Genomic DNA, 19,672 nt, shown 5'->3' on the forward strand with positions numbered 1-19,672 from the left:
CTCCCAGCATGAATCAGGAGTAAACCCGGTGCATCACTAGGTGTGACCCAAAAAGCAAAAAAAGAGAAAAAAGCATCTACTAAATACTGTAGCACTGTCCTCCTGTTGTTCATCAATTTGCTCGAGCGGGTCCAGTAACATCTACTAAATACTATTAATTTTAAAATAGACTTGTATTACTTCATGTGGTAATGCTGTTTTCTTGAATTTTATCTTATAGTAGAAAAAATGAAAACTTCAATTAAAATGAATAAATATTATGGGGTTATTTTTCACTTTAGAAATAAAAGAGCATGTCCTTCTCCCAACCAAATGTAAACTTTATTTTGCTGTAACATAAAATTTAAAAATAAAGCTTTATCTTATCAAAAGAAAAAATTACTTTGTTTATTGAAAATTTGAACCAGAAAATGAAAAACTTCACACAATTTCATTGTTTTTACCTTGTAAAATACTATTTCTACTATATTTATACATCAAACATCAAAATTTCCTTCTAATTATTTTTTAAAGTAGTAACAATTTTTTATATAGTTATAAAAAACAAAATTCTTCTTTAAATTCTAGAAAGGCTGGAACCCTTTAATAACACATTTAAATGTGAATCACTGGCAAACCTACAATCAGGTCAATATTAACATGTAAACAGTAAGACTGATTTCATTCACCTTTTCTATTTAGTACTGCAAAGATGAACCTTCTGCTGACCTATTAACAGTAATATATTAGTTACAATTCAACCTAAACAGGAATAAATTAGTATGGAACAGAAATCCAGGGAGTATCTTTAAACAAAGGGAAAAATACCCTCAACGCCCAAAGTCTTTTAAGAAGCATGAGCACCATTCCAATTGAGGTTCAAGATGCACACCATCTATCAAGCATCCTTACGAATCCAAGGTCCTGAAGATAAAAGAAAAATACCAATAACTCAACTTTCTATTGTCTTCATGGAAATAATAAGAAAAAGCTTCCATTTATAAAATGACATAAAACAATAACTACTGGTAGTTTAGAACAGTAAGGCACATAAAGTTTAATGTTAATTATATTCCTTTTTCCTGAGGGTCACATTAATCACTATCACTAGCATCCCACTGTTCATCGATTTGCTCGAGCGGGCACCAGTAACGTCTCCATTCATCCCTGTCACGTGCTAGTGTAGCCCGATGGCATACTGGGGGCTCTCTCAGGGTCAGGGGAATGAGGACCATCATTGTTACTGTCTTTGGCATGTTGAGTACGCCATGGGTAGCTTGCCAGGCTACCCTGTAATTAATTTAGCTTGTCACATTAATTATAATAGAAGAAATTCATAAAGATATATAAACATAGCAGGGGATTAGTCTAAATTAAAAAGTTACCCTCACATAGCTCCATTTCCTTAGCTCCAATTCTCATTAGATTTCTAATTCTTAATCTCAACATTAACAAAATATTGTCAAATGCACAATAAATTGTACATGCTTTTAAAAATGTAAATAATATAAAAAGTAAACAAATAAAAACTTTTGTAGCTTTGGAAAACAGTTTGAATAGTTCTTAAAAACCTTAAACATGATTTTGCGGTTTTACTTCTAGATATGTGCCCAAGAGAAATGAAACATAAGCTTAGGTAGAAACTTGCAAACAAGTACACATGACCTATTTCAGCGTAGCTGAAAGTAAAATCAACTTAAATGCCCACCAAAAATAAACACACAAACAAGGTGATATGGCATACTCACACGATGGAAATATTACATCATAAAAGAAATTATGTAATTGGGACTTGCTATGTGGATGAACCTTGAGAACATCATGCTAAATGAAAGCATGAAGCCTCATGTTATATGATTCCATTCACATGAAATGTTCAGAATTGATAAAAGAAAAGTAGATTTGTGCCACAGAGAGACAGTACAGGAGATAAGGCACTTATACTTGCCTCGCATGCAGCTACCCTGGCTTTGACCCTAGCTCAGTCCCCAGCATCACCTGTGTTCCCCAAGAACCACCAGGAGTGACCTTGAGCAAAGACTCAAGAATAAGCCCTGGTTACTGCCAGGCATGGCCCCCAAACAAAAAACATAATTTTTTTTTTTTAAACTAAAAAAGTAGGTTTGTGGTTACACAGAACTGTGGAGAAGAGAAAATATTGAAGTTTGGACTGCAGAGGAAGGAGCCTTGGTAAAATGTACCAGGAAATAAAATGACCAAAACAGAAATAGTTATCAGTTCTGTAAGAGTGAAGCAAATGGTGGTAAAAAACTTTGGTACTGGTCAGTAACGCACTGTTCTGTGTAGTTTGCTGTGTACTACCAAGATTTCCCTGAATAGTTTATTTTTAAGTAGTTAACTTTATAAGTGCCTACCAGTATTCTGCTGTAGAAACTTCATCCTGCTGCTTGTTTTGAGGCTGCTGCAGGCAACACGAGACTATCCAGCTGTTGACGATGACCTGTAGTGACCAACCACTCATAAAACTTGTTCTCCACAAGCAACTGGAACTGCTTTCTTTGCTCCCTAAGATTGCAATGGGGAGGGGGGGAGGTGGAAAAACATGATTTCTTGTTGACTTTATGCCAAGTGTTCATAAAACAGGATAAATGATTTCTAGTTATACATTTGTTTTCTACAAACAGCTGCCCTGTAAAACTCTGCACTGTGGATTGTTCAGATACAATGTACTCCTTATAAAGTCTTATTAGTAATTACACATTTTGTTCTGCTGTGATTATTCATTAAACATTTGCTGAGGATCAGTGGTGCTGACCAGCGTTTTACCTATAGTGCTCTGACAGGGATAAGTGCTTACTGAAAAGAGAAGAGACAGGAACTGCATGACTCTGGAAGGTACAGCTCACACTGGGATGGGTGAAGTCTACACTCCTAGGGGATTGTATATTCTATCAGAAAAGATAAGCATCACACACACACACACACACACACAATTTAGTATTTTTTAAATACTTAAGAGGAGAAAAATACATCAGGGTTAAAAAAAAAAAAAGAGTATCAGGAATACTACTGTAGAAAACAAGTGAACACCTAATAGATTCATTCCTAAAATGACAGTAAAGCAGAGATCTGATCAAAGTAATAGATTTAGTAAAAGACATATCTGAAGAACATTCCAGACAGAGGAAACAAGAAGCTGCCAAGACTCTAAATTTGAATATTTATAAACATTCAAGATAAGAAAGAGAAGATGCCCCACTTTCCATTTCAAGACCAGTAAGGTCTTGGTATAACTATTATCTGTTCCAGTTTCTTTTTCTAGACAAGAGGTTTCCAAACTTATTTGCTTTACCGCCTACTTTTTGGGGGTATTAGCTGCATGCACAAAACCCTATTATTAATAGTACTGTAAATGCCAGTGTCCAAAATTGTAAAAAAATGAATAAAAGTCCAGTAGCCTTAAAAAAAAAATTTCATCAGTCCTCATTTTCTACACAAACTCTTCAAAGATAAAAACAAATCCTGCTCCCTCCATAAATCCTCTGAATGTCTGACTAACAACACTGATGTCTTCTGAATCATTGGACCATAGAGTATGTCCCTGGCTTTTAAAATCCAGAGACCAATATCCTAGAAATAAAATTTCATGGTAGACATAATAAACTGCAACCATCCACTATCACAAGTTTATTATTTAAAATATTTTGTACACCAGTAGAAAGAAGCAAACAATCTCAGAATAAAAGATAATATTTATAATGGCTAAATTTGGCTTTTAAAATACTGTTTTTATTTTTTACTCTTTACTATTGATTTAGGAAAACTCTGCTAAAAACTCACATTATGTAACATTTGCACAGTTGTAAATAATATATGCCTTGTAATATCACTTTAATTATGTGTAAAAATAAATAAAACCTAAAAACAAAACAAAACAAAAAAAAACTGGCATTAGTTTATGGAGCAGCTGCATTAGGAATCCACCCATGGAGAATCTGTCGGCCAAGTGGAGAAGCCAGAAATCTGTTTTTAACAAGTTCCTCGTATGATTATATTGCACAAGCAAGTTTGAGAATCTCCGGGGGTAGGGCAGAGAAATACAAAACTAAAACTAATTCAATTATTGGATTATGTGGCATATTCTATATAGGCTCCTTCATTTATATATCATATCTGCAAACTAAACCAAAGCTTCATAAAAGAAGGGAACCCAAAACTCAAATACCCATTCTCATTTTCCAATCAAAAGTTTTAGCAAAATACACCGTTGTTTTCAGCACAGCTATTAAGCACATCCACAATACCTTGCTTTCCCATGGAGTTGTACATTGAACACAGAATTACTTCTAGAAAAGACTCACTTTGTCAGTCGAGCCTCCTTCACAGTTTTCTGCCAGATCTGTATCTTCTGTTCTCTTTGACCCAGGGCTTTCTGGTATGCAGATGGAAGACCCCCAGGGATCTCAGTTGTGTCCCCTTCCATTTCAAAGGGAGTAACAAACACATAGAATTCACAGGGGGGTAAAATCCGGAAGACACGTGGGTCTCTGTTCTCTCTGCACACAATCATTGGGTTATCCCAATAGTTAGGCACTGTAGCTAGGCCTGTCCTGGCCATATCATCCTCCAGCGTTGGGTAATGGGTGTGAAAGGGGGCAAAAGTTACTGCCTGGTTCCCAGAGAGAATAAGTGGGCGAGTAGGTGTCAGAAGGTGAAAGATGCAGCCTGTTGTAGAAGAGATGGATAAACGGTGGCAAACTGCAATGACTTTAACATTGTCACAGCTGTGGAGGTGAAGAGCAGTCTGTACGGGGCCCAGGACAAAGGTGCTATTCCTGCACTTCTCAATTGTTACAGATCTAAAACGTTGGGGGGAAAAAAAGTGAATTCCTCTGTATAGGAGGTAAGATACAAAATATCTCATTATAACATTACTAATTTTTTATTATAATGTTACTCTCTGATGGCAAAAGAAAGATCAATCATAGTCAAAAGAAAATGTCATAATGTTAGAACAGTATGAAGACAGTGCTTACCGTAAGGGAGAGAGCAGATATATAAAAGATTCGTTGCAGCGATGGATCTTCACATGTGCACCCACCAGAGTATCTGAGCTCTTGGCCAATGTCTGCTTGTAAACTTGGCTCATCACCACCATGCGGTGTGTCCGAGGGGCCACATGAATATTACAAGCAATTTTAGCTCTTTTGGTTGCCCCTTCAACTATTTAAAAATAAATGAGTGGGACAGTTTCAATTCAAGACAACTCTATACACAATTACAAGTATCTTCATGTAAACATGTTTAAATCTAAATGCACGTGAAGCTACAAAAACATTATATTTGGGAGTCAGGTGGTGTCTCTCCTATACCACTTCTCTATTATGTTTGCCATAGTTCACAACTTTTGTTAAAAAAAAAACACCAATTTTATATCTCCAGTTTGTTCAGTATTGCCCATAAATTGAAAATTACAGTGGGTAGGGCATTTGTCTTGCACGTGGCTGACCCAGGTTCAATTTTTCCACCCCTCTTGGAGAACCCGGAAAGCTACCGAGAGTATCTCAATTTCATGGCAAAGACTGGCAAGCTACCCGTGACGTATTTGATATGCCAAAAACAGTAACAACAAGTCTCACAATTTGTTGTGAGACGTTACTGGTGCCCGCTGAAGCAAATGGATGAACAACAGGAGGATAGTGCTACAGTGCTAGTCTTTCAAATTATGCAAAATGCCCAGGGCCATATGGCCAACAAATGGCAGAGTTGACTCACTAATGATGTCTACTCTTACAAGTTTTAACTTATATCCCAACCCCTAAGCAATATCTTAATTTTTTTTTTTTGCGACTTTCAGAGAGGTCTCCTTTTATTCCATTTTTTTTTATTTAGATTTTTATTAGTGAAACACCATGAGGTACAGTTGTAGATTTACAAATTTTTGTGCTTGGGTTCCTGTTATACAATGATCGAATACCCATTTTATAATACTAATTTTAAGCCTCGCCTGAATTAATTACTGTGCCATTTCCATTTGGGTTCATGTATTTATTCCCAAGAAAGTACAAAGAGCACATCTTCCTGTCATACATGGTATCTTGCAAAAGCAGATACACAATAAATCCTTGTACGTTATTCTGAAAATACTGTTCTGCAATTATGTGATTTGCTTCGCAGACTGTATGTCCCCCCAAAACATAAGCCCCACAATCTTGTGAAGAAAAGTAGCCAAATGTTAAGACCTATATAAGACATGTGGGTCTCTGTTCTCCCTGCACACAAGCATTGGGTTATCCCAATAGTTAAGCACTGTAGCTAGGCCTGCTCTGGCCATATGATCCTCCAGCATTGGGTAATGGGCGTATTCTTCTTTTAAATTAATTTATAAATACTAATCAGCTGCAAGAGAAGATGAAGTTTTGTTTTTTTGCTACAAAATACAGAATTGTAAGGTACTGTACCAAGTTAAGTAAGACAATGGGAGGAAGACAAAAAATACCTGGTGACCCCACTTACAGACAATATATTAAAGAAATAAAGCAAGGGAATAAACAAATCGAATGAGAAAAAAATCACAGACTTTCACAAAAGAGTCTGCAGAAGTGGGGATTGGAAAGAAGGGTCTATGGACTATGGTAGTGGGTTACTGGCCTCAGGTGGTGGGTGTGGTAGGGTAACAGGAACATAAAACCTGTAAACATTTGCATTCTTATACGCTAATTTTACTTCATAAGTAATTTAAAGATTATGCAATAATTTCTATCAGTTCTTCATTAAAAATATATTTATTGTAGAAAAATTTAAATACAGTAGTAAAAGATGAACTATTTGAAATCTTGGGGCCTAGAGAAATAGACAGCAGGTAAGGTGCTTGGCTTGCACACAGCTGACCCAGGTTCGATCCCTGGCACCCCATATGGTCCTGCAAGTTCTCCAGAAGTGATCCCTGAGCACAGAGCCAGGAATTAGCCCTGAGGACAGCTGGACATGACTCACAACCAAACAAAATTATTTGTAACCCTACTATTTTCCAGCAGTAACATTTCAGTATAATCCTAAAATGTTATCTACACCTCCTTTATCCTAGAAGTGCCTAACCTAACAATGTTTCAAACTTTACCTGACCTGAATAATAAGAATTATGTCACAGCTTTTCCATACTATGGGAGCCTTACAAATATAAGACTTTCTGACCTCATACTAGAGTAATACGTTGGTAGGAAATGAAATTGCAGGATCACAGACTCTTTGCTTCAAGATTCTGTTAAAGATAACTGCTCAATACATTTTATTTTTTGTATTATAAAAATCTGATACAAAATGGATTTTTTTATACAAGTACAGAACTCATATTTTCTTCTAAATGTTTACTTAGAGCAGAGATTTCTTTATGTTTGAAATTGAAAGGTTGTGTCAATATATTCTAGTGTTTTGGGTTTCTTTTCTTCCCATTAATTTGCCTGGCATTTGCCTTAGTGTTGAAATGTGTGCCCAGTCCCTTTTTTTTCCAATATACACTTAGATTATAACATCATACCCCTTTAGCCGTTACTGAGCTTCAGAAATAGATACAGATAGAACCAAGGTCAGATTCTCTCTAAATTTAAATTCCAATTTAGAAACCTCTCATCTACTTGTATCTGTGTAGCTAAAAAGGGAACGCATCTCTAATCAAGTCTCTAAGGTTGTAACTGTGGAATGACCAAATTCTGCTATGCTGTGTGGAAAATAACCTCAAGTCAATAAGCATATGAAAGAGAGAGAGAGAGAGAGAGAGAGAGAGAGAGAGAGAGAGAGAGAGAGACAAAGGTAGAAAATTGGGGCCAAGGAGATGGCTCAAAGGGCTGAAGTACTTGCTTTATGGGAGTTTCAGGTGGCACCTCAGCACTCTATGGTTCCCACAGTAGCACTGGATGTGCCAGGCCTACCCCACCCTGCCAAAGTCAGAAATGAGAAAAGCAGTGGAAAGAGAAGGCACACTAAAGCCAGAATTTCTGTTAACTACAACCAAAGTAACCTGGGATAATAAATCAACTCCAGAGCTGTTGCTGCCTTGAGAGGAAAGTCACATACAAAAGAGAGATGGTGCTCTGTTCTTTTACAGTAGCAATTATTTTAGGTCTCCTACAGAAGATGTATTAATACATCAGAAAACACTAGGTTCCTAACTTGTCATTCAGTTGAATATCATTGAAAACATTTTGAAAGTACCTTGGTGAGCCCAAGCCAATTTCTTTCCAGACTTGAGGCAAGCAGATGTACCAAAGGGATTACCAGTCAAAGAGGCTCTCAACCAGGCTTCCAGCTTGTAGTAAGAAAAGGTCTTAGAGAACTTTGAGAAACCAGTTTCCGCATGCAGTGGTTGCCATAGCGCAATTTCATGAAGTGGATATATCTTCCTGCCTTTCTTTACTGTACCTTCGATAAGAAAGCTAAGTGCCGTAACAGCCTCTCGAGAGACTAGACTACTATGGGTTGAATGAAATGATGCAGTGAGTTGTTCTGGATCTAAAAGCAGCTCAAGAAGATCTGACAGATGATCAGAGACAAAAGCTTGATGACTGTAATCATTCCAGTTCTAAAAAATATCAAAAGAAAGCATGCTTAACAAAACAGGTTCTCTAAGACCTGAAACATAATATTTTCATTATTTTGTGTTTGACTTTGCCTCATTCCCAAAGAAGTATTGAAGGTGGGAATATAAACCTTATGAAATTTTTGTGCATATGGTAGGTATAAACATTCTCTTTCCAACTCAGAAAATTCAAAAGCAATACTAACAATTCCGTGTGCCAAAACACAATATTATAAATTTAATGTTTTAAGCTAACTACAATCTTAAGATAAATGCCATTACCACACTCATTATATCATTGAGGAAATACACATACGAAAAGGTAAAGAACTTGCTCAAAGTCGCATGCCTAGTGAATACTCCTTAAAGTTTAAAAAGAGAATTCAAATAACCATCTCATTTATTTCATGAAGCAGAGGGTTTATTGATCTTCTCAAATCAACAGATTTCAAATTCTACTGGATGAAACAAAGAAACTGGTCTTACAGTGACTAAGTTTAAGAGAAAAGGACAACTTTGGGAATAAACTTCCTGTTGTTGGCAGATGTTCCCAGATTTGGCTCACTCGACATATTTTTTTGAATTCCTCTTTCATGTTATGAGCCATATCAAGTGATGAATTATGAAAATTAAATAGTTCTGACCTCCAGGAACTCAAGTTTATATAATGTACTTTAAAAAAAAACAATAAAACAAAAACAACTAATCATATAGCAAAGAGTCATAAAGAAATTTTATGAGCATGAGAAAAATAATGAACTGCACTTGGAGAAAAAAAAACCCACAGTGGAGTCCTGTTTGAATAGATTCTTAATTGACCTCCAGGACCAGCCACCACCATGCTGAGACCACTCTCTGCACACATGAAGGTACTGGCAGAGGGACAAAGCCACGCGGGTTCCGGGGCCGAGACCTCCAAGCCTACTCGAATTGGAGTCGAGCATCTTCCACCCAGATCCTCCAAATTCCAGTAGGCGGGGGTCACACCCACCACCTGGCCCCCTGGCGCCGTGTAATCCCATCAGCGGCCAAGACTCAGAGACTATAAAATCCAGATCCCGGACGAGAACAGTGCAGTCTCTGCCCCCGCGCCTGGGTGTTCCTTCCCGGAGTCCCTTGGAGGGGAGCGGGTTGAGCTTTCCTCCCCGCCCCGACCAGGGCTACGGCAGCCGAAGACCTCCAGGACCAGCCACCACCATGCTGAGACCACTCTCCGCACACATGAAGGTATGTGTCGCGGCCGCGCGACATCTTAACAAAACTTTTTTATGACATCTTATTGTCTTATTCCTACTTTGGACAAACTTGCAGGCTATCGAATGTAGCCTGCCCACAGGACAGAGTCTGGCAAACTCCCCGTGGCGTACCAAATATGCCAAATACCAGTAACAATGATGGGTCTCATTCTCCTAAATAGCCTTGAATATAATCTCAGGGCTTGGATGAAAGAGACGTTACTGGGGCCTGCTCGAGGCAATCGACGAATAACAGGATGATGAAATGAAAAAAAAAAAATAGGAAGGGGCTGTGTAAGCTGGGACCAAACACATTATGCCTTGTGTGAAATACTAAAATAGCAGAACTTTATTTTGCATGCCAGGGTCTTTCAAACTAGTTTCTAAATAGCTGTACTTTATGTTATTAATAAACTCCCATTCAGAGGCCAAAAAACCTACCAAAGCAGAGCTGTTCACATCCTCCCCTGTTCTTGTTACACATGCCCCCTTTCCTTGTCCCAACCACAGAAGGCCCTAGGATGACTACTTGAAGAACACTGGGAAAATAACTATGACAACTAGAATCCAGAGATGGAGTTTAGATAGGAGATGCAATTTAAAAAGTATAGAACAGTTTGAAGATTGCAGACTGGGGACCAGCTAGGATCTAATTACAGAGATCAATCCCTCCTCTCACAACGCCCATCAAAAGTCATTAGTACCTATATCAGAGAAGAGGGAGGAGGAGGGGAAGGAGAGAAAGAACAGGTTTTTAAAGAGTTATTTCAGAAGTAGAATTGTGAGATATAAAAACTAGATACTAGATAGATTAAAAGAAAAGTCTCAGTGGCTGGTGGTCCACTTTGATCTATAAAGGCAATATAGTTTAAAGAAAGGGAGATTTTAATATAGGAATGCAAAGAAGTATTATACTAATATTTTACTGAAATTTTATCACTATTATCCTTCTCCTCTAAAGAGGAAAGCAGAGGACTGGAGAAGTTAACTGATAACTCAAGTTGTGTGAAAATTAGAGGCAGAACAAGATCTGAATATAGGCTACAATAGTTCTAGCTCTTATGGTGACAATCTAGCAGGAACAACATGTGGAATGAGTAGGCAATGAATTGCACCTCTAATACTGAATTTGAGATCTCTAATGCTGAATTTGAATATTCTGAATTTGAGGTAAAGATGGACATCTATGTGAAGGGGAAAATATAAGACTGGACATAAACTCAGGAGTCACTGAGAAATATGAAGTGTGAGAAGAGAAACTACGATGCCACATAAAGGAGAGAAATTTGCAAGAGGCAGAATCCTGAAGGAGAAGTAACAAGTAATTGTCAGGGATTTAAGAAGAGTGAGAAAAATTCAAAGCAGAACTGGAGAACAGTGTCATGAAATAAGACAGAACTTAAAAAGATTATGAAAGAACCAAATATAAAAAAAATTAAGGCCTAAAACATGTTTAAAGAGCCTATACATGGCAATAAAACTGAACTCCAAATTTTAATTAGTTTTTTCAAAATACTTTTCCCAAACTCTGGGCTGATAGTACAGCAGATAAGGTGTTTGCTTTGCACACAGTCGAAGTGGAATCAATCCCCGGCATCACATATGTTCTCCAGAGCAATGCTAGTACTAATTCCTCAGTGCAGAGCTAGGAGTAAGCCCTGAGCATGGCAGGGTATGGCCCAAAGAATAAAAAAAAAATACAGAAAACAAATTAAAAACAAATGATTCATTTGGCTGGAGTGATAGTACAGTAGGTAAGGCCCTTGCCTTGCATGCTGCCCACAAAAAGTTCAATTCCAGGCTTCACCTATGGTTCCCCGAGCACCACTAAGAATAATTCCTAATCCAGAGCCAGGAGTTACCCCTGAGCATTGCCAGATGTGGCCCCAAAAAAGAAAATTTGGGTGATGGTACAGTGGGTAGGGTGCTCACCTCACATGTGGCCAACCCGGATTCAATCCCTGGCACTTCATCTGGTCTCCTGAGCACCAAGAGGAGTAATTCCTGAGTACAGAGCCCCTGAGCATTGCTGGGTGTGCCACTCCCCACCCTACCCGCCCCAAAAAAAAAACCCAAACAAAAAACCAGAAAATACTTTTCCCAAAGTAGGTTTGATGTCCTTTATATTACAAGGGGCAAAAAAAAAGAGAGAGAACATTTTCTAAAACTCACAATGTAAGGGAGTTAAATTTAACATCTAGGTTATCACATCATTTATAATTATTCAAGCATGCTGAGTTTAAATATGTTTGGGCAAATTACTTATGCATAGGAGAGTATTTTTCTAAAATGTGCCAGAAAATTCAACAAATTCAACATTTGTAAATACTATGTCTTCTCATGTACACTTCATCAAAGAAGCAGATTTAAGTTCATCAATGTACAAAAAAAATGGAATGCAAAAAAAGTATGGAAATGATTTCCCAAAATTGTGTATGGGATTTCTGTGTCAGTGAGGGAACAAAAATAACGTCTCTATTTTGATTAAGATTATGGAGCAATAGTACAGCGGGTAGGGCGTTTGCCTTGCACACGACTGACCCGGGTGACCCAGGTTCAATTCCTCCACCCCTCTTGGAGAGCCCAGCAAGCTACCGAGAGTATCTCACCTGCATGGCAAAGCCTGGCAAGCTACCTGTGACGTATTCAATATGCCAAACACTGTAATAACAAGTCTCATGATGGAGACGTTACTGGGCCCGTTCAAACAAATTGATGAACAAGGGAGGATTTTGTTTTGTAATTTCATGCAGAAAAGTAAAAAGCAAATAAAAGCAAGCAAATCACTGGCTTATGTAAGCAATTCCAACAAGCCCCAGCTTGCTTATAAATTATCCCTTTTATATGATGAGCTGAAAATGTAACTATACCTTAGGACAACTGGACTTTTCAGTGAGGTCAGGAGACTGAGATCTGTTTCGAGGACTAGGCCACTCTTCTCCGATCAAAGAGGTCCTCAGAGAGACCTTGTTTAATTGCTGTATATATAAGAAAAGCAGAAACTGCAGGGTGTCCACTGAAAGCTGTAAAAAACAAAGTATATGATGACTGCATCAATCATTAGTCAACCAACACCAAGTAGATACAGTAAAATAAAGTTACAACAGATTACTAATCTTAAAACAACTGTAAAAACGTTGTCAGCACTTGATGTCTCTGATATTCCAATGTAGGAGCTTCTGGAACTGACTTATAATCATTTACCTCCTCCACAGGCTACCTTTGTCCTTCTAATACCAAGTCTTTTCTCTAGAAAATGGATTTAAAAAAAAATCCAGACATTAAAAGTACATTATTTCAGAAATTTAAAACTGTTCAAATAAACAAAAAACCTTTCGGGGTCAGGGATAGTTAAGTGGGTTGGAGCACCTTCTTTCCATGTGGGAGCCCAGGGTTTGATCCTTGGCACTGTGTGGTCTATGACCCCCAGAGCACATTGGGTATCACCAAAAACAAAAACAAAACCTTCAGTAATTTGAAAAATAAATGAAGGAATGGAATAAGAAAATTTTAGTTAGGATAAAGAGGATTAATTAAACTGAAGATTTAGAGATGTATCAAGGAAGTTTCAGATATTAGTGCATTGTCTGAAATTACATGCAAATTTCTAGTATTCAAGCATTTTCAGGAGAACTTTAAGTTCTCATCAAATTTTTAAAGAAGTGTTTAATTTAATAAAGAAAAAAACTACTGGTCTGATAAGTATTTATAAGTCATTTCTTTTTTTTGAAGTATATGGTTTAACCTCTTGTTTGAAGACTGTGCTCATGCTCATAAACCCATTTCCATACAGCACAAATGAGAAAGTTATTGTGCTAAGTCAATGAAATGCTGGGATTGCTTGTTAATGTGATGAGCCTAATCTGATTAATATACTTTCTCTGAAAAATCTTTTCTGATCATCAAAATTTCCTGACGGGATTATTATTTTTTTTAATGTATCTTATTTCATGTAGTTTTATTATTATATGGGCTGGAGAGATAGCATAGCAGTAGGGCGTTTGCCTTGTGCGCACCCAGCCCAGCCGAACCGGGTTCGATTCCTCCGGCCTTCTCGGAGAGCCCGGCAAGCTACCGAGAGTATCTCGCCCACACGGCAAAGCCTGGCAAGCTACCTGTGATGTATATTCAATATACCAAAAACAGTAACAAGTCTCAAAATGGAGATGCTCCTGGCCTGCTCGAGCAAATGGATGAACAACCAACGGGAAGACAGTGTTTGTTTTTGTTTTGTTATTATTGTATATATTACACTAGTAATAGCACTTTATTGGCTCTTTTTAGGTCTTACCCAGTAGTGCCTGGGGACAAGTGCTGTCAGCGATCACACCTGGCCTCCCATATGCAAAGCATGTGTTCTAGTCCTCTGTGCTGTCTCCTGGACCCTAAACAGCACTTTTATTTATTTATTTTTGCACACCAGCTTTCCTTACAGTCTATGAGTTTCATGGGGACACAGATGCCGATGTACTCATTTCTAAACCCTAGCACATGGTAAAGACATTTAAAAATGATAGTGGAGCAGGTAGGGGTTTGCCTTACACCCGACCAACCCAGGTTTGATCCCAGCATCCCAGATGGGGCCCCCAGCAATGCCAGGAGTAACCCCTGAGCATTGTAACCTTGGTGTGCCCCCTCAACAAAAAATGAAATGGTCCGGAGTTCTGATAGTAAAGTATTATCAATGGTTGGTTCACAGACCCTCAACTCAAAATATTTTTCAAGTCAATGAAAACATTTCTCTCTTTCAATTAACGAATTTTTGTAGTATTACTGTCTTGGGAGTAGGTGAATAAGGATTGCTAAGTATGGACTAAGTCATTAAGCACTGTAACTGGAAACTGCTAAAGCTCAAATAGTACTCTGGAGTCACAACAGTCACTAACCTGAAACACTGTACAGCTAATACCAAAATAAACAGTTCATTCCCCACAATAATTATATATACGCACATACATCTAAACCCATACCTGATTTCTCCTCTGTTCAACTTCCTCCTCAGACAAGCAGTTGGACACAATCTCGGACCATTCCAGGCGCTCCTGTGGTGTCTTCACGGCCAGACTATCAAATACTTCAAAGTAAAGCCATGCCAGATCCTTAGCCAACTGCAGCTTCCCACACGCAATGTGCCTCCATGTAGACCAGTACAGGCGTGGGTATGCACCCTCGGAGGCTCGGGCTCGCACATAAGTAGCTATCTTCCTGAGATAGTGAAGACTGAACTTGGATGGAGGGGGCACCTGCAAGGCGCCCACAATAAAGGGTTCTGCTTTCACCCAAAGGAGAACTCCTCTGCATTGATCCATAATATCTTTAAGGACATCTGTGTAAAAAGGTTTCTTTGCATACCTAGGAAACAAAGTTTCTTCACAAATGGTGCAGCAACAAAGGTCTTTTATGTATTCTCCCTTATGATGAGCCTCTGTTTTTAAATGTGCTGTATCTTTCTAAAAGTCATTTGGGGGATGGGGGGGGGGGCAGCTGGGGATTATGCACAGTAGTAAAGTGCAGGTCTTGCATTGCACAGATGACTTTTTAAAAGCTTAATCTAGTTCATCAACTAAAACCAGAATCAAGTTTTTGGGTCAGATCTTATATGATCTATTTTGAGTAAGAAAACAGGGGGTAAGGGAAACTCCCAAGCAGGGCTCAGGAAGATGGGGGGAGGTGCACCTGACAATGCCCCCCACAATGTTCAGGATCCATGCTGTGATGGAGACTGAACTGCTGAACTGGGTTGGTTGCCTGGAAGGAAAGTGCCTTAGTCCCTGTATCTGGCTCCTGAGCAAGATGATTTATTGTGAAGAAACGAAATTATTTTAATTGTTCAAAGTGGATGATGAAGCAGAGTGTGTGAATGCATGAGATATGAGTTACAACCCTGCACAGGATAAAAGGTTCAAAAAAAAAAAGTCATCTTACATGGGAAATCTTGTTATTCCTTGAAGATGGATGCTGGTTAAAATAAGCACAATGAAATTTTATAGTCAAATCACTTACACATAAGAGTTTGACTGGTTTAAGATTTGGGGGTCTTCGCTGGCCACGGAAGTTCAGTATGAAGCAATAAAGCCAGGAGACATGAACACTTACATAAACTGCAAAAAGAAATCAAGAGAAATTAAAGCATCTTTACTCTGCTACAGTGAAGTTGCTACATCAACTTCTATTATGCTTGGCTCAGGTCAGTACTTTTCCTTGTTTTATTGTTATATGATACTTATAAAATATCTAAAACTTGAAGGGAAAGAAATTATCTTCAGACCTAACATCAATGGGAAACCAGTTAGTAACTTTATGGTACATCCTACCTTTTATCTATACAGGAACTAAATATTTTCAAATCTTTATAGTTTTGTAATACCATATGACTAATTCTGTACTATTTTGAAAGGAGCGATAGCACAGCGATAGGGCGTTTGCCTTGCACGCATCCAACATGGCCGACCCGAGTTCGATTCCTCCGCCCCTCTCTGAGAGCCCGGCAAACTACCGAGAGTATCTCGCCCGCACGGCAGAGCCTGGCAAGCTCCCCGTGATGTATTTGATATGCCAGACACAGTAACAACAAAGTCTCCAATGGAGACGTTACTGAGCCCGCTCGAGCAAATCGATAATCAACGGGAGGGCCTTTACTTTACTTTGAAAGGTACATAAACCCTAAATATCTTAGCGTTAAAGCTCTTTGAGAACTTGTCTTGCAGGTTTTCCAGTTTCTATCGGAAAGTGCCCCCATTAATATATATGTAACAGGATCATCCTATTGTTCGTTGATTTCCTCGAGCAGGCACCAATAACATCTTCCTCCTAGCCCTGAGATTTTAAAAGAGCCATTTCAATGCTCTTTCAGGATTAGTAAAATGAGACCCATCATCGTTACTGGTATTTGGCATATTGAGTACGACACAGGAAGTTTGCCGAGCGGGCAGGATACTTTTGGTAGCCTGCCAGGTTCTGTATGTATGTATGTATGTGTATATATATATATATATATATAAAACCTTATTCCAGTTATTCTCTTTTTAAACTTACAGGAATGGCAACCACTAAGCTGGGTGATAAGCACATGGGTTCACTTCCCTATTCCACTTTTGTGTGTTAAAATTTTCTATTATAAAAAAGTTTTCAGATTTTCACTGTTACACACGCTATAGTTACCCTTTCTGTATGTCTTCTATACTGATTCTTTGCAGCAAAAATTCAGATATGCATTGTGAAGTAACTGATATTTCTGAAGCTTCTGACATATCTAAAATGTTTTCCAAAATGAATGCATCAAATTGTATGTGGCCAAAGTACCTTCTTCAGGAAGAATTCTTCAACATTAAATAACAAAGCTTAAAAATGTGATTGCCTTGGGGGGGGGGGGGAGAGGTGACAGTCCAGGTGTTAAGGCAGTTGTCTTGCAACCATTCGGATCACTGAGATCCCAAAAACAATCCCAGTAGTTATCCCTGAAGCACAAAGCCAAGAATCAGCCCTGAGCACCCCTGGGTGCCGCCTAACTCACTCAACTCCCCACCCCCACCCCCACTCCCACCTCCACCCAGAAGTCCTTTTGTACAGGAAAATGTTTCTTGGTTATTATACTATTGCACTTTGTATCTGATTCTAAGCAAACTGTACTTCGTTGGGGTTAATTATCGGTTCACAAGAACTGACAACAATTCAGGGCTGCTGCACCAGTTTTGCATACTTCACCTCCTCTGTCCTCAGAAACACCTGGAGAAACACAGGATGTACTCGATATGCCAAACACAGTAACAAGTCTCACAATGTTACTGGGCCAGCTCCAGCAAATCAATGAACAACGGGAGGGCAGTGACAGTGACAATCCAGTTACATCTTTAAGCGGTCCCAGCACGAAGTGCAATGCAAGTCTGTCTGACTTGAGTTGCTAAAGAACACAGTTTTAGGGGCTGGACCGATAGCACAGCAGGTAGGGAGTTTGCCTTGCACGTGGCCGACCGGGGTTCGGTTCCCAGTGTCCCATTACTCCACCAGGAGTAATTCTTGAGTGCAGAATCAGGAGTAATGCCTGTGCATTGTCGAGTGTGACCCAAAAAGAAACAAAAAAAAAAAAAGAGAAAGGAAAAAAAATAACAGAGTTTTAGAATTCAGGAGGGAAAAAAAAAATTGTGAGTGGATGGACCCAGAAGAGGATTTAGTAGATGCGGGAAGCGGAGGGATGAACGCAAAGGCTTCCGGGGGACCCGGGATGCACAGGACCTTGTCTTGGGGCTGGAACTGGCGCGGGGGGAGCCTTCTGAGCCACCAAAGAAGGGAAACTTGGGCGAGGGAGCTCGGAATCGGCCGCTCAGTGAGCTGAGGGAAGCGCGCTCCGGCCCCTGACGTGAGGAGGTCTCCACAGCCCGCGGTCCGAACGAAGCCTCGAGTCTGACGCGGGGGCTCGTGAGCCAGCTCGAGTCGGAACGAGGGTGGTCTTTCCCGTTCAAACACTCGTCGGAGGCGGGGGCAGCCGGGACTCCGGCCGAGAAGCGACGTCGCCCCGCATCCGGCGACAACGCGGCGTGGGCCGGCCGGCCGTGCGCAACAAGCAGTCAAACGCGGGCGAGTGGGCTCCTAAGTGCCCCTCAGGGACCCCCCCGAACTCCGCCCCGCGCCTCGGCGAGCGACACAGCGACCTCCTCAACCCAGCCCGAGCCGCCTCCCGGTTACCTGCACGGGCCCGCGCGCCTCCGCGCCCCGCTCCGGGCCCGCCCGCACCCTCCGCACCCACTGCGCAGGCGCCGCGTCGCGCACCATCGAGATCCCGCGGGCGGCCTGGCTAGAGCGGCCAGCGGCCACTCGGCTGCACCGAGACGGACCCGCCAGGGCGGCCGAGTGTCCTCGGTTTCTCCGCGTGCCGCGTGCTAGAAGACAAGCGGACGCTTTCCAGAGTGTCTGGTTTTACAACTCGAGGCGAGGCCCGGTGAGGGTACGAAGTTTGGTTGTTGTTCCATAACACTGTGGCTACTCAACAGCTACTGGAAAGTCAGCACGCTTTGATCAGCAATATTAGGGGTTGATGGCATTTATCAAATGCTTGCTGTGGGATGACAGTATGCTTCATCTTTAGCATGCATTCTCGCCGTCTTCCCAAAAGCCCTTTAAAAGTATCACCACTGTTGAGGAATTTGCCTATAGAGAATTCAAAGCGGCAGTACCCCTATTCCCCCACCCCCACCCCCAAGACTGTTTATAGGCTGGCTAGGCAGGTGCCCAAAATTTTACCACAGAGTCAGAGTTTTAACAAGACCACGCTGCAAAAGACTGGCAAAGATAAAAACTCAGCCCATCTGCGACCCGGGTTTGATTGCTGGGCATCCCATATAGTCCCCCTGAACCAGGAGTGATCCCTGAATGCAGAGCCAGGAGTAAGCCCTGAACACCTCCTGGTGTGGCCCCAGACTGAATCAATAAAAGCTCAGACCATCTGAAGCAGGATCCAGGGTCATTAACTCCCCCACTCTGTTCTGTTAACTTTCGCTCCTTGGTACCCCGTTCATGAAATCCCTCTGGGAGTGGGGGAAAAATCACAGTGTCCTTCAAACCTCTGCTTCCTGATTTGTTGGATTATTTCCTACTTCCTTAGTCCATTTATGGCTTCTCTGGGTGTGGAAGCTGCAAAGGTAAATAAGACCACATAACGAAATTTGTTTCTCTTTTATTGACCTCTCACCTTGAGTGTCTTCCTGGAAGCAGTAACCATTCTGCATAGTGTCAAGAGGTAAAGAGCAGGGGACTTGGATTCCAACAGGTGATGAAGATCAGGTTGCACCACCAAGTGGATCGTGACAATGAGCAGATGTCCTCATCTGTACCTTTGTTTTCTGCAACAGTAATTATTGTGTCTAGCACAGAGCTAGACACTTAAGATCAGAGTAGTAGGCAGTGGGGACAGGAACAAGATTCTTGC

The 19,672-nt window shown here is 40.3% G+C and overlaps 1 protein-coding gene and 1 non-coding gene across 3 annotated transcripts; one reads left to right on the top strand and one right to left on the bottom strand.

Annotated features, from left to right (window-relative positions):
- Positions 1-331: 331 nt before the first annotated feature.
- Positions 332-18,478, bottom strand: TBCCD1 (TBCC domain containing 1). 2 transcript variants are annotated; one of them, XM_056121443.1, is made up of 9 exons: positions 18,433-18,478; positions 15,754-15,851; positions 14,721-15,102; positions 12,621-12,773; positions 8,152-8,518; positions 4,977-5,163; positions 4,302-4,799; positions 2,355-2,505; positions 332-903 (listed from the first exon to the last, which is right to left on the bottom strand). In XM_056121443.1, exons 3-8 carry the CDS (start codon positions 15,057-15,059, stop codon positions 2,376-2,378), a joined length of 1,674 nt encoding a protein of 557 aa, XP_055977418.1. In that variant the 5' UTR covers positions 15,060-15,102; positions 15,754-15,851; positions 18,433-18,478; the 3' UTR covers positions 332-903; positions 2,355-2,375. The 2 variants fall into 2 exon arrangements, with proteins under 2 accessions (XP_055977418.1, XP_055977420.1); XM_056121445.1 differs by lacking the exon at positions 15,754-15,851 and having other exon boundaries at positions 18,433-18,451.
- Positions 16,424-16,487, top strand: LOC130030851 (U7 small nuclear RNA). Its single transcript, XR_008793525.1, has one exon. It is a non-coding gene; the product is annotated as a U7 small nuclear RNA (small nuclear RNA).
- Positions 18,479-19,672: the final 1,194 nt, after the last annotated feature.

Source organism: Sorex fumeus, unplaced genomic scaffold (genome assembly GCF_029834395.1).
Source record: "Sorex fumeus unplaced genomic scaffold, SorFum_2.1 ptg000044l, whole genome shotgun sequence".
NCBI lineage: Eukaryota > Metazoa > Chordata > Mammalia > Eulipotyphla > Soricidae > Sorex > Sorex fumeus.

Coding starts and splice junctions, on each gene's coding strand:
- TBCCD1 (XM_056121443.1), bottom strand. CDS start 15,059: ATGGATCAATGCAGAGGAGTTCTCCTTTGGGTGAAAGCAGAACCCTTT. Junction 12,774..14,720: donor TTGAACAGAGGAGAAATCAG/GTATGGGTTTAG, acceptor TGTTTTTTACAG/CTTTCAGTGGACACCCTGCA. Junction 5,164..8,151: donor ATTGGCTTGGGCTCACCAAG/GTACTTTCAAAA, acceptor ATTTTTAAATAG/TTGAAGGGGCAACCAAAAGA.